The 14,198-nt window shown below is 43.3% G+C and overlaps 1 protein-coding gene across 2 annotated transcripts; it reads right to left on the reverse strand.

Moving 5' to 3' along the window:
* Positions 1–1,765: 1,765 nt before the first annotated feature.
* Positions 1,766–9,356, reverse strand: LIPT2 (lipoyl(octanoyl) transferase 2). 2 transcript variants are annotated; one of them, XM_055423668.2, is made up of 2 exons: positions 8,899–9,356; positions 1,766–8,367 (listed from the first exon to the last, which is right to left on the reverse strand). In XM_055423668.2, exons 1-2 carry the CDS (start codon positions 9,344–9,346, stop codon positions 8,138–8,140), a joined length of 678 nt encoding a protein of 225 aa, XP_055279643.1. In that variant the 5' UTR covers positions 9,347–9,356; the 3' UTR covers positions 1,766–8,137. The 2 variants fall into 2 exon arrangements, with proteins under 2 accessions (XP_055279643.1, XP_088699313.1); XM_088843187.1 differs by having other exon boundaries at positions 8,182–8,367; positions 8,912–9,356.
* Between the last annotated feature and the right edge of the window lie 4,842 nt (positions 9,357–14,198).

The following is a 14,198-nucleotide window of genomic DNA, read 5'->3' on the forward strand; positions in this document are numbered from 1 at the left end:
ACTCTCTAGTTACCAGATCTAAGATATGTTTTTCATTGAGTTAGAACTAGATTTTTCTCTTACAACCTAGGAGTCTCTTGAGCCTTTTCTTCCCCTGTTCCCTGTTAATTACTCACTTCTGTCTTCCACAGTACCCACGCAAACTTCTCTCATGGTCCTTATAACTGCTTGCTGTGAACATTCTTTACTGGTGTGTCTCCTCCACAAAACTGTGAGCTCCTTGAAGACAGGAGCCAAGTCTGATGTGTCTCCAAGTCCCCAGTCCCCAGTGACACTGCTTGAAGACAGGAACCAAGTCTGATATATCTCCATGTCCCCAGTAACACACCACACACTGGCCAGACTACACCAGGGGTGTTATCTTCAAGCAACACGGGTTAAGGGCATGTTAGCCAAGTGGACCCTGTTGAGATGAGGGCAGTGGGGTAGAGTCTGGAGGCCATATTTTATGAAAAGCAGAAAAATCAGAAAAGTGTAATGAGAAGATGAGATTGCTCTTAGAGGATAGAGCTCATCTGCTGACTCAACAGGCATTACTGGGCATCTGCATGTGAGGCCTTGGGCTGGTCCTGAGGGGGCCATGGGTGATACAACTATAGTCCCTGCCTGGGGAGCTCACAGTCTGGACAGGCTCAGACTTGGAAACAAGTGACGGGGTGCAGGGTGCAGCCAGGGAAGGGCTCTCAGAAGAGGACTTGCAGGAGGGCAGAATTATGACGCTTGGGGGCAGGTTTCAGTTTGGGATGAGAAAACTTTCTAACAATCAGAACTATAAAGAATGCTCTACACCCGGGGCTGTGTGAGTGGGGCTGGGATGACCCCTTCATAGAATAGACACTGACGTTTGTCAACAGAAAGACTGAAGGGGAGTCTACAGGGAATTCCTCATAACTACAAGTCATTGAACCACTGTTTCCTTTCACAAGGTAGGATACAAAGACCAAACAAAACAAAGAAAGAGTCTCTGGCTTAAAAAAGCTCACAGTTTAGATAAATTGAAAAAATGTAACACTGTAGTCTTATGCCAGTGTCTCTTGAATGATGTATGAACCCCCTTTTTTAAAGGAAGTACTCAGTGCTAATAATCTAAATATGTTTCAAATTTAAACGCAGTTTAAACTTCAAGGCAGCTGTAAAAGCTACTCTTTTATACAGTGTTTAAGTACACATTTTAATGAAAATGGACAAAACAATAAGCTAATAAAATGCTAATATTGATAACACTAATGCTACAGGTCATACTGAGTTCTTTTGAAGCTGCCGGTTCTATAGACGTATTCCTACTCGTAAATGAAGAAGGAATGATAGACTCAGGGGTTGGGAAGATCTCCTGGAGGAGGGAAAGGCTACCCACTTCAGTATTCTGGCCTGGAGAATTCCATGGACTGTATAGTCCATGGTGTCTCAAAGTGTCAGACACAACTGAGCAACTTTCACTTTCAATAAAATAATAGATCTAGGGTCTAGCCATCACAAGAAAGAGGAAAAAAAAATTAAACCCCAAAACAGATACTGTATGCCACTTGATGTAAAAACACACCATCACCTATGAAGCAGGCTTGCTTAAAAAGAAAAAAAAAAAATCATACCTGAATCAGACCAAATATCAGGATCTACTTTTTAATCTTCAGGAAATACAGGAGGAAAAGATTTTCAAAAGAGGGAGGAGGAACCTACAGGTGAAAAAAGACTTAAGAGACATTTATGAGCTTTATGAACCAAATTCAGTGTGTAGACTTTGTTTCAATTCTGGTTTGAACAAATCACCTATCGGAAGAGGGAGGGGCGAAGAGAGAGAGATCTGAGTATTAATTGAATATTTGTTAATATTGAAGATGTATTTTTTATATGTGTTAATATATTGTGGTTATATTTTGAGTCCTTGTATTTTGAGAATACATACTGAAACATTTATTCATGAAATAATATGGTATCTGTGACTTGCTTCACAATAATCAGGGAGGAGGCAGGAAATGGGCCCAGGTTTAGATAAGCTAATACTGGTCATGAGTTGATTGTTTTACCTGAATGATGGGTACATGGGATTCACTGCTGTACATTAGAAAGGTTTTATAATAAAAAGCTTTAATGATGAAAAACTCTAAGATGCTAAAACAGTTAAAATTCAAATACAACAGGCATTGTACATTGCTGATGGGAATATAAATTAGCAAGTTTTATGGAAGGCAATGTGACAATATCTAATAAAAATGCACATATCCTTTGACTCAGAAAATCACTTCTAGAAAAGCACACTCTGTGCTCACCACGTGCGTTACAAAATGCAGACATGCAGACACACATACACTTATTTTTATTTGGCTGCACCAGGTCTTGGTTGTGGCCCATGGCGTCTCTGATCTTCACTGTGGCATGGGAGAGCTTTTCTGTGGCATGTGGGAGCTAGCTTCCTAACTAGGGACCAAACCCAGGCCCCCTGCAACTGGAGCTCAGAGTCTTAGCCACTGGACCACCAAGGAAGTCCTAGATTCTCACTGTAGCTTTAGTTGTAAAAGAAAGAATTAGTAATAATCTAAATATCATTAATGGGGGATTAGATAAAGAAGTCGTGATAAACCCACTGAATGGAATACTCCATAGTCATTTTTAAAATGAGGATGTTCTTTATATACTGACCTGATGCAATTTCCAAAGTACAGGGATGTGTGTATGGTATATTCATTTAAGCCTCTAGGAAAGGGCCTGGGTTTACAGGGAAAAGGGATAGGAGTAAGATTTACAATTAAGTAGTAGCATTTTGTACCTTTTATTTATCTGGCTGCCCATGCAGCATGTGGGAATCTCAGTTCCCTGACCAGGGATCAAATCTGTGCCCCCTGCATTGAGCGTTTGGAGCCTTAACCACTGAACCACCAGGAAAGCCTGCTTGTACCTTTTAAACTTTATTCCATGTGCATGTATTACTGATATATTTTTTAGAAGATTTGTTTTAAAAGAAATAAAAATAAGACTAAGACATTAAAAATATAAAGACTATCTGGCAATGTGGGAAAATGTTTGTAATATTATGTTTGGTTTAAAAGAGTATACAAAATTTTTTCCACATAATACTTTATAATAAAAGAATTATAAGACAGAATAATGGACTAGAATAATAAAAGATGTTGGGTTATGATCAAGTACTGGAAGCACACACAAATGGAAAGGATATTTTTTAGGTGGGAGTGAAATTTTCCTTGTTTTTTAAAACTGTATAGCTATTATTATAATATGGTGTGATAATATATAAATTAAAATTTAGTGAAAAAAATCACATATTGATTGCAAATATCTGATTTCCATAAAGGTTTTCAGAAAGAGGCTTTTTTCATGAAGCGAGGTGCACCTGGTCACACTGCCAAAGCAGGTCCTGTTTGGTTTCCTGCCAGCCTTGCTGAGGAACAAGATGCTGGAAAAGTCACTGCAGTTGGTCACGTCCTCGCACTTGGTACTCATTTACCAGACCCTGGAAGATTTGTTTATTTATGAGGAAAAGACTCTGCATAAACAAGAAGAGAATTTTTGGAGGTGGGAAAGCCAGGGTGTTAACTACCCTCCTTCGTATGCCTAGCTTCCTTCCTTGAGGAAGGGCCCCGGTGGGAAACCGGAGGTGGGCTCTGACCAGGAAGGAAGGGGAGTCAGGAACCCGCAGCAGTGGCCTGACCCAGTTCCACAGGCCCAGAGACCTCCTTGGCTCTCCCTGCTCACCCTTCAGAGACAGCTGTGCAAGAGCGGAAAGACCCAGCTTAGGGGCCAGGGACTGACTCTGCCCCTAAGTGCATGACCTCATAGAAGTCACTCAGCCTCCCAAGCCAGTTTTTTCATCCGTAAAATAAACCTCTCTATCTTGCTATGCAGCCAGAAGAGTGAACGAGATCGGCGTATTGTCTCATTCTGGGTCCCGTGCTACATCTCTGCCTAGACTTCTCGGTCTCCTTGGCCTGCACCTCACACTTATCAGCCCTCTGCCCTCCCCTTCTCTCTTTGGACTTCCAGACATAAACTGTCACTCATGACAGCTGTGCTCCGGATCCACAGACCCAACTGCGCCTCTCCACATGAATCTTCCACAAGTACCTCAACCATGATTCATCAAAAACTAAACTCATTATCATCCTCTCCAAACTTGGTCATCATCCAGTATTCTCTGTTCCAGCAATACCTCTAGCATTCAGAAACCTGGGGATTTTCCTTGACTCTACTCCAACATACATGGGTAACAGCAGCAGAAGCCATCTTCTACCACGTGGCCTGGGAACCAGAGAAAGCTGGACTGGAATAAGACAGAATGAGGTAAACACACCAGGAAGCACGGCAGAGAACAGAAGAGATCATGTGGGTTCCTAAGGACTACAAGTTCTGGTTTTGTTCAGGAGCCAGCTGCAGCTCCACTGTTGGATTTTTTAAATTTACCATCCTAACTATTTACTCATTTATTTATGATTGCTCTGGGTCTTCACTGCTGTGCGAGGGCTTCCTCTAGTTGCAGCGAGCAGGATTATCATGGTGGTGGCTTCTCTTGTGTAGTACGGGCTCTAAAGGGTGAAGGCTTCACTAGTTGTGGCACAAATGAACACTTTGGTGGCTTACCTCCAGTAAACGTCAATCAACAGCAGGGAGCTCTGTTCCCTGCAGTCCCTCAGGAAGCAACCGCCATCTTGAATGTTGTTGGTTACTGTTTTACAGAGCCAGGACTGGAACTGAGGTTGCCAGACTTCTTATTCAAGGCTCCTTCTACCCTAACTGCCTGTGGTAGCCAGTCTCCAAGATGACCCTTAATGATCTACACTTCCTATCACCCTTGTGTAGTCCTTTCCTACTGAATAAATAGGGCTCAAATATTAGGAGACTGCAGAAATGACCATGTGATTTCCAACGCTGGGTCATGAAAGACATTGTGGCTTCTACCTTGTCTCTTTCTGGCATCACTTGCTCTGGGGAAAGCCAGCTGCCAGGCAATGAGAATATTCAAGCAGCCCTATAAAGTGAAACCACTCCCATGAAAAAGAAATGCAAAAAGGCAAAATGGTTGTCTGAGGGGGGCTTAGAAATAGCTGAGAAAAGAAGAAAAGAGAAAGGCAAAGGAGAAAAGGAAACACATACCCATCTAAATGCAGAGTTTCAAAGATTATCAAGGAGAGATAAGAAAGCCTTCCTCAGTGACCAATACAAAGAAATAGAGGAAAACAACAGAATGGGAAAGACTAGAGATCTCTTCAATAAAATTAGATACCAAGGGAACATTTCATGCAAAGATGGGCACAAATAAAGGACAGAAATGGTATGGACCTAACAGAACCAGAAAATATTAAGAAGAGGTGGCAAGAATACACAGAAAAACTATACAAAAGAGATCTTAATGACCTAGTTAATGACGATAGTGTGATCACTCACCTAGAGCCAGACATCTTGGAGTGCAAAGTCAAGTGGGCCTTAGGAAGCATCACTATGAACAAAGATAGTGGAGGTGATGAAATTCCAGCTGATCTGTTTCAAATCCAAAAAGATGATACTGTTAAAGTGTTGCACTCAATATGCCAGCAAATTTGGAAAACTCAGCAGTGGCCATAGGACTGGAAAAGGTCAGTTTTCATTCCAATCCCAAAGAAAGCCAGTGCCAAAGAATGTTCAAACTACCGCACAATTGCACTCATCTCACACACTAACAAAGTAATGCTCAAAATTCTCCAATCCAGGCTTCAACAGTATATGAACTGTGTACTTCCAGATATTCAAGCTGGATTTAGAAAAGGCAGAGGAACCAGAGATCAAATTGCCAACATCCGCTGGATCACAGAAAAACCAAGAGAATTCCAGAAAAACATCTACATCTGTTTCATTGACTATGCTAAAGCCTTTGACTGTGTGGATCACCACAAACTGTGGGAAATTCTTAAAGAGACTGGAATACCAGATCACCTTACCTGCCTCCTAAGAAACCTGTATGTAGGTTAAGAAGCAACAGTTAGAACCAAACATGGAACAACAGACTGGTTCCAAATTGGGAAAGGAGTACATCAAAGCTGTATATAGTCACCCTGCTTATTTAACTTCTATGCAGAAGACATTATGCGAAATGCCGGGCTGGATGAAGCACAAAATGGAATCAAGATAGCCAGGAGAAATATCAAAAACCTCAGATATGCATATGACACCCCCCCCCGCTTATGGCAGAAAGTGAAGAGGAACTAAAGAGTCGTAAAGCTCAACATTCAAAAAATGAAGATTATGGCATCCAGTTTCATCACTTCAAGGCAAATAGATGGGGAAACAATGGAAACAGTGACAGACTTTATTTTTGGGGGGCTCCAAAATCACTGCAGATGGTGACTGCAGCCATGAAATTAAAAAAAGCTTGCTCCTTGGAAGAAAAGCTATGACCAACCTAGACAGCTTATTAAAAAGCAGAGACATTGCCAACAAAGGTCCGTCTGGTCAAAGCTATGGTTTTCCCAGTAGCATGTATGAATGTGAGAGCTGGACCATGAAGAAAGCTGAGTGCCAAAGAACTGATGCTTTTGAACTGTGGTATTGGAGGAGAATCTTGAGAGTCCCTTGGATTGCAAAGAGATGAAACCAATCAATCCTAAAGGAAATCAATCCTAAATATTTATTGGAAGGACTGATGCTGAAACTAAAGCTCCAATACTTTGGCCATCTGATGCAAAGAGCTGACTCCTTGGAAGAGATCCTGATGCTGGGAAAGACTGAAGGCAGGAGAAGGGGACAATAGAGGACAAGATGGTTGGATGGCATCATCGACTCAATGGATGTGAGTTTGAGCAAGTTCTGGGAGTTGGTGATGGACAGGGAAGCCTGGTGTGCTGCCGTCCATGGGGGGTTGCAAAGAGTCAGATACTACTGAGCGACTGAACAATAACATAGAGTGAAGAGGAATTAAGGCCTCCTGGTGATAACCAGTACCAACCAAGCATGTGAGTCAGTCATCTTGGAAGCTGATTCCACAGCCTTAGTCAAGTCTTCAGATGAGAGCTGCCCCAGTTAACATCTTTCTTTTTTTTAATCTTTTGGCTGCACCATGCAGCATGTGGAATCTTAGGTCCCCAGCCAGGTGTCGAACCTGTGGTCCCTGCATTGGCAGCACAGAGTCTTAACCACTGGAGAACCAGGGACATCCCCTGACAGCTGACATCTTGATTGCATCTCAGAAGAGACTGACCCAGAACCACTCAGCTAATTCCATTCCATTCCATTCAGTCGCTCAGTCGTGTCCGACTCTTTGCGACCCAGTGGACTGTAGCCTACCAGGCTTCTCCGTCCATGGGATTCTCCAGGCAAGAATACTGGAGTGGGTTACCGTTTCCTTCTCCAGGGGATCTTCCCGACCCAGGGATTGAACCCGGGTCTCCCACATTGGAGGCAGACGCTTTAACCTCTGAGCCACCAGGGAAGCCCAGTATATGAGATAATAAATGTTTATTCTTTTAAGTCATTAAGCTTTGGGGTGACTTGTTATAGATAATTAACATACAACCTTTATAGAGATCTCATATTAAAAAATAAACAAACAATTTTTGGCATTTGTACAGGGTCAGAAATTATTATTCTCTTTCCCCTAGCCTTTGGCCTAGCTCAGGTTACATAACTAAAAAAGCCATCAGGCTTGAGAAATCCAACCCAGGAAGACAGAATCCCATATTACTATTTAAATAAGCCTTTCCCTTTCCCTGTTATTGCAGAAAGCTCCCACGTCTCCTAAGAATGAAAAACAAATCCACATCACATCACCTTCACCTGGATGATCCTGAAAAATGATTCTTACAAAAATCAAAGGAACTGGAGCCCATACTTCCCAATTAAATACAGTATGAGGAAATACTTGAGAAATGACACCCTATGATACCTGAGCTTTTCTGAGCTGAGAAATGGGTGTCGACAGTAGTGCTAATGCCTTATATTTATGCTTTTCACAATGTTTTCATATCTATATCTGAGGTAGATTGGGAAGATATAAATAAACCGTATACATATGGAACCAAGTGCCCAGAGCTCATGAACTGTCCACAGTCTCATGATGTGGGAATGACAGGGCCAGTTCTAGAATCTGGGTTTCAGTAACTCAAAGTCTGGTGCAGTGCTTTCCAAGACCTCCAGGGTGAGATAATATAAACACCCTTCAGCGGGGGCTGTCCTCTGAGGTCAACGTGCACTTGTAGGTCTCTTTAAAGGCCTCAAGGAAACGTGGTATTACTTCATCCACAGTGACATGCCTCTGGAGCTCCTCACTCAGGGAAGTGACGCCTGTCCCAACCAGCCCACAGGGCACAATGTGCTCAAACCACGCGAGGTCCGTAGAACAGTTCAGCGCCAGGCCGTGGGACGTAACGTGCCTTCCACAGCGGACACCTGCAAGGCAAACCAACGGCTCTTAGAATAGGCACCCTCCCTCCCCAGGCTTCATGATGGCCCTCAGTGAGATGAAGAAACTGGACTAGACCACTGCTTTTCCAATTCTGTTTCTAGAGCACCCAAGGGGTTGTTCACAGATCAGGGGAGGGGGACAAAATGAGAGGAGACGCCTGTGGCTCCACAGTGGCTGCACTTACTATGGACATTACAGAAATGTCCTTTAAAAAAGATTCCGATGCTTAAAAAAAAGTTTGAAAAAAAAAAACTTCACCCTATTGTCCAGATTTTGTGAAGTAACCTGGCAACTCACTTCTCGTGTCTCTCCATTTCTAAAAATGAGTGTGTTGAACCACGTGACTTCTGACGTGCCCTTCTGGTTTTGAAGGTATCACTGAGGAAGAACTTAGAAACTCGTAAAGGCGGTGGGCAGATGATTCAAAGCCCGCGCCGGTGACACCCGCTCCCGCCCGGAGCTCTGCCGTCACCACCATTGGTCCGGCCCGCCAGGCCCCGCCCCGAGGCGCTCACCGATCGCGCAGACCTTGCGCTCGCCCAGCCAAACTCCGGTGTAGGGTGGGGGCCGCGCGCGGGCGCCCGGCAGGCCCTGGAGCTCGCACAGGCGCACGGCGCACGCCTCCAGCGCCGCCACGTGGGCGCGCAGGCGCAGGCCGAGGGGCCGCAAGTCGAGTACCGGGTGGCACAGCAGCTGGCCCGGGCCGTGGAAGGTGGCTAGGCCGCCCCGGCCAAGGGGGCGCACCTCGGCACCCAAGGCCCGCAGTCGCGCCGTCTCCTCGGCTGTCAGACCGCCGCGCAGCCCGGTGGTATACACAGGCCCCGCGGGCTCGCAGAGCAGGAGCGCGCCGGCCTCAGTCCCTGGCTCGGCCTGCAGCCGCCGCAGCCAGCGCTGCTGCAACGCCAGCAGCTCGGCGTAGGGCACCCGACTCAGCCACACCACTCGTACCGCTGGTAGCAACATTCCGCCCGCCGCGGCGTCTGCAGGGCCCCGCCTCCTTTCTGGAGCGAGGGGCGGGGACTCGGAGCCTCCGCCCCTAAATGCTTGTTACTGGCTGTTGAGAAGTGTTTTGATACCTAATGTAAGGTCACTTCACTTCAGTCTCTCAGTCGTGTCGGACTCTTTGCGACCCCATGTACAGCAGGAAGCCAGGCTTCCCTGTCCATCACCAACTCCAGAAGATTACTCAAACTCGTGTCCATCGAGTCCGTGATGCCATCCAACCATCTCATCCTCTGTCGTCCCCTTCTCCTGCCTTCAGTCTTTCCCAGCATCTGGGTCTCTTCAAATGAGTCAGCTCTTAGCATCTGGTGGCCAAAGTATTGGAGTTTCAGTTTCAGCCTCAGTCCTTCCAATGAATATTCAGGACTGATTTAATTTAGGATGGACTGCTTGGATCTCCTTGCAGTCCAAGGAACTCTCAAAGAGTCTTCTCCAACACCACAATTCAAAAGCATCAATTTTTCGGCACTCAGCTTTCATTATAGTCCAACTCTCACATCCGTATATGACTACTGGAAAAACCATAGCTTTGACTAGATGGACATTTGTTGGCAAAGTAATGTCTCTGCTTTTTAATATGCTGTCTAGGTTGGTCATAGCTTTTCTTCCAAGGAGCAAGCTTCTTTTAATTTCATGACTGAAGTCACCATCTGCAGGGATTTTGGAGCCCCCCAAAACAAACCCTCTCACTGTTTCTATTGTTTCCCCATCTATTTGCCATGAAGTGATGGGACCGGATACCTTGATCTTAGTTTTCTGAATGTTGAGGTTTAATCCAACTTTTTCACTCTCCTCTTTCACTTTCATCAAGAGGCTCTTTAGTTCCTCTTCACTTTCTGCCATAAGGGTGGTGTCATCTGCATATCTGAGATGCATATATTGATATATCTCCCGACAATCTTTATTCCAGCTTGTGCTTCATCCAGCCCAGCATTTCGCATTATGTCCTCTGCATAGAAGTTAAATAATCAAGGTGACAATATACAGCCTTGACCACTACTTTCCCAATTTGGAACCAATCTGTTGTTCCATGTCCAGTTCTAACTCTTGCTTCTTGACCTGCATACAGATTTCTCAGGAGGCAGTAAGGTGGTCTGGTATTCCCATCTCTTGAAGAATTTTCCACCTTTGTTGTGATCCACACAGTCAAAGGCTTTAGCATAGTCAGTAAAGCAGAAGTAGATGTTTTTCTGGAATTCTCTTGCTTTTTCAATGATCCAGCAGATGTTGGCAATTTAATCTCTGGTTCCTCTGCCTTTTCTAAATCCAGCTTGAATATCTGGAAGTTCACAGTCCAAGTACTGTTGAAGCCTGGCTTGGAGAATTTTGAGCATGACTTTACTTGCGTGTGAGATGAGTGCAATTGTGTGGTTGTTTGAACATTCTTTGGCATTGCCTTTCTTTGGGATTGGAATGAAAACTGACCTTTCCCCATCCTATGGCCACTGCTGAATTTTCCAAATTTGCTGGCATGTTGAGTGAAGCACTTTAACAGTGTCATCTTTTAGGATTTGAAATAGCTCAGCTGGAATTCCATCACCTCCACTAGTGATGCTTCCTAAGGTCCCTTTGACTTCACATTCCAGGATGTCTGGTTCTAGGTGAGTGATCACACCATTGTGATTATCTGGGTCGTGAAGGTCTTTTTTGTACAGTTCTTCTGTGTATTCTTGCCACCTCTTCTTAATATCTTCTGCTTCTGTTAGGTCCATACCATTTCTGTCCTTTATTGAGCCCATCTTTGCATGAAATGTTCCCTTAGTATCTCTAATCTTATTGAAGAGATCTCTAGTCTTTCCCATTCTATTGTTTTCCTCTATTTCTTTGCATTGATCACTGAAAGAGGCTTTCTTATCTCTCCTTGCTTTTCTTTTGAACTCTGCTTTCAAATGGGTATATGTTTCCTTTTCTTCTTTGACTTTCTCTTCTCTTCTTTTCTCAGCTATTTTTGTAAGGCCTCCTCAGACAACCACTTTGCCTTTTTGCAGTTCTTCTTCTTGGGGATGGTCTTAATCACTGCCTCCTGCACAATGTCACGAACCTCTGTCCATAGTTCTTCAGGCACTCTATCAGGTCTAATCCCTTGAATCTATTTCTCACTTCCACTGTATTATCATAAGGGATTTGATTTAGGTCACACCTGAATGGTGTAGTGCTTTTCCCTACTTTCTTCAATTTAAGTCTGAATTTGGCAATAAGGAATTCATGATCTGAGCCACAGTCAGCTCCCAGTCTTGTTTTTGCTAACTGTATAGAGCTTCTTCATCTTTGGCTGCAAAGAATATAATCAATCTGATTTCGGTATTGACAATCTGGTAATGTCCATGTGTATAGTAGTCTCTTGTGTTGTTGGAAGAATGTGTGCTATGACCAGCGCGTTCTCTTATCAAAACTTTATTAGCCTTTACTCTGCTTCATTTTGTACTCCAAGGACAAGTTTGCCTGTTACTCCAGGTATTTCTTGACTTCCTACTTTTGCATTCCAGTGTCCTATAATGAAAAGGACATCTTTTTTGGGTGTTAGTTGTAGAAGGTCTTGTAGGTCTTCACAGAACCAATCAGCTTCTTCAGTATTACTGATTGGGGCATAGACTTGGATTACTGTGATACTGAATGCAATGCAAGGTGTGTCTCATTTAATTCAGTCCAACAACCAGTGTTTAGGGCCTACTGGTGTTCTGCAGGCCCTGCCCTAGGTGCTTGATATAGTAGTGCACCCTGTATGGAAAAAAAAATCTGCCCTGTAACTATTACATTCTTACAGCCAGCAATAAGCAAATATCAAAGCATTAAATAAATAACGTTATTTCACATATTGATAACTGCTATGAAAAGAAATGTAAAATAGGATAACGTGTATCCTGAGTGGAGTTCCCTGAGGAAGAGTGAGATTAACATTCAGGAGGTTAATTGGGGTGGGCTGGGGAGAAGTTACTGTCAAGGCCAAGCTTGTAAGGGAGTGATGGAAGCAGGATTGGGCAGAAAGAGAGGTTGAGTTGTGAAATTATCTCATCAGAAGCCTCTGCCAATCCCAAAGAATGCTCTGAGCCTGGGAGGACCTTTCAGAATTATTCCAAATTAAGGAAGGGAGTGAGAAATTTATATCCTTGCATTGATCAGTGATTGAGGCTGTATCTGGAGGGGTACTGTGACTTTTGGCAAGACTGTTTCCTTTCGAAGACGGCAATTCCCAGAGAGGAATTAGGAGTTATGAGCAACTACTCCCAGAAACAGGGAGGATGACTGACTAGATCCTGGGGGTGGATCTGGATCACAGTATCCATTATGTTGTATGGAAGTGTGATTTACACAAATCTAAATTCATTCAATAAACGTGTGTGTGTGTGTGTGTGTGTTAAGTTGCTTCAGTCACGTCGAACTCTTTGTGACCCTGTGGACTATAGCTCACCATGCTCCTCTGTCCATGGGATTCTCCAGGCAAGAATACTGGAATGGATTGCCGTGCCCTCCTCTAGGGGATCTTCCTGATCCAGGGATCGAACCTGAGTCTCTTATGTCTCCTGCATTGGCAGTAGGGTTTTTTCCACTCAGGCCACCTGGGAAGCCCCTCAATAAATTTTTACTGAGTACCCAGGTGGCGTAAGTGGTAAAGAGCCTGCTTGCCAAAACAGGAGACTTTAGAGATGCAGGTTTGATCCCTGGGTCAGGAAGATCTCCTGGAGAAGGTAATGGCAACCCACTCCAGTACTCTTGCCTGGAGAATCTGATGGACAGAGAAGCCTGGTGGGCTAGGGTCCATAGGGTTGCAAAGAGTTGGAAGTTGGAAACAACTGAAGCAACTTAGCACAGCACAGCACAACTATCTGTTAGGCTATGTGAAGAGGTTACACAAAGCTATTCTACCTCTGTAATCCTAATAGCATACAGAACCCAGTTTTTATGTCCTCAATATATCCTCTGAATCTGTCTTCTAAACTGCAATGAAAGATTGTTTAATTGAAATAATGAAAAGAAAACAGAAAAGTATAGAGAATAAAATAACAAATTACTATTTACCCACCATCCAGGCTTATCAAATTTTAATATATTATTACTTTTGCTCAAGTCTCTTTTAATTTTTAAAGCTAATAACACATCACTTTCATAGGTGTCTGAAAGACATTTCATAAATGTAGACAAAATTCCTAAGCAAATATTAGCAAATTTATTTAGCAGTGTGTAAAAGAATTAATACATCATCATGAAGTAGTATTTATCTCAGGAATGCAAGCTTGGCTTAATAGTCTAAAATCAAACAATATAATTCACCAAAAAAGGAGAAAAACCATGTGATTGCTTTCAATAAATGGAAAAAAAAAAGTAGTTGGCAAAATCAACACCTACTCTAACTAAAATTCTCATAAAACTAGGAAGAAAAGAGAAATTCCCCAGTTTGATGAAGTGTGTGTTGCATCAATCAGGATTTAGATCAGAGAAAAACCACACAGGTGATATTTTAATTAAATGTTTCATTTTCAGAAAATGGTAGACTCACATGCAATTGTAAGGAATAATACAGAGAGGTCCTGTGTACCCTTTACCCAGATTCCCTCAAAGGTAATATGTTGCCAGTGTCACAACTGGAATATTGGTAGTGATACAGTAGTCAAGATACAGAACATTTTCACCACCATAAGGATCTCTCATGTTTCTCTTTTATAGCCACACTACTACTTGACTCCCAGCAAACAATAATCTGTGTTGTATAAATGGAATCATATAGTGCGTAAACTGTGGGAACTGGCTTTTATTTCCACTCAACATGATTTTTAGAGACTCATCCAGATTGTTGTATGTATCAATAATTCATTTC

Source organism: Moschus berezovskii, chromosome 14, assembly GCF_049115385.1.
Source record: "Moschus berezovskii isolate FMDL1 chromosome 14, NW_MosBer_1.0, whole genome shotgun sequence".
Taxonomy (NCBI): Eukaryota; Metazoa; Chordata; class Mammalia; order Artiodactyla; family Moschidae; genus Moschus; species Moschus berezovskii.

What these genes read in the sequence shown, in the direction of transcription:
- LIPT2 (XM_055423668.2), bottom strand. Translation starts at nt 9,346, where the DNA reads ATGTTGCTACCAGCGGTACGAGTGGTGTGGCTGAGTCGGGTGCCCTAC. An exon ending in GCGCAAGGTCTGCGCGATCG is followed by an intron (nt 8,368 to 8,898) that starts GTGAGCGCCTCG and finishes TTTGCCTTGCAG; the next exon opens with GTGTCCGCTGTGGAAGGCAC.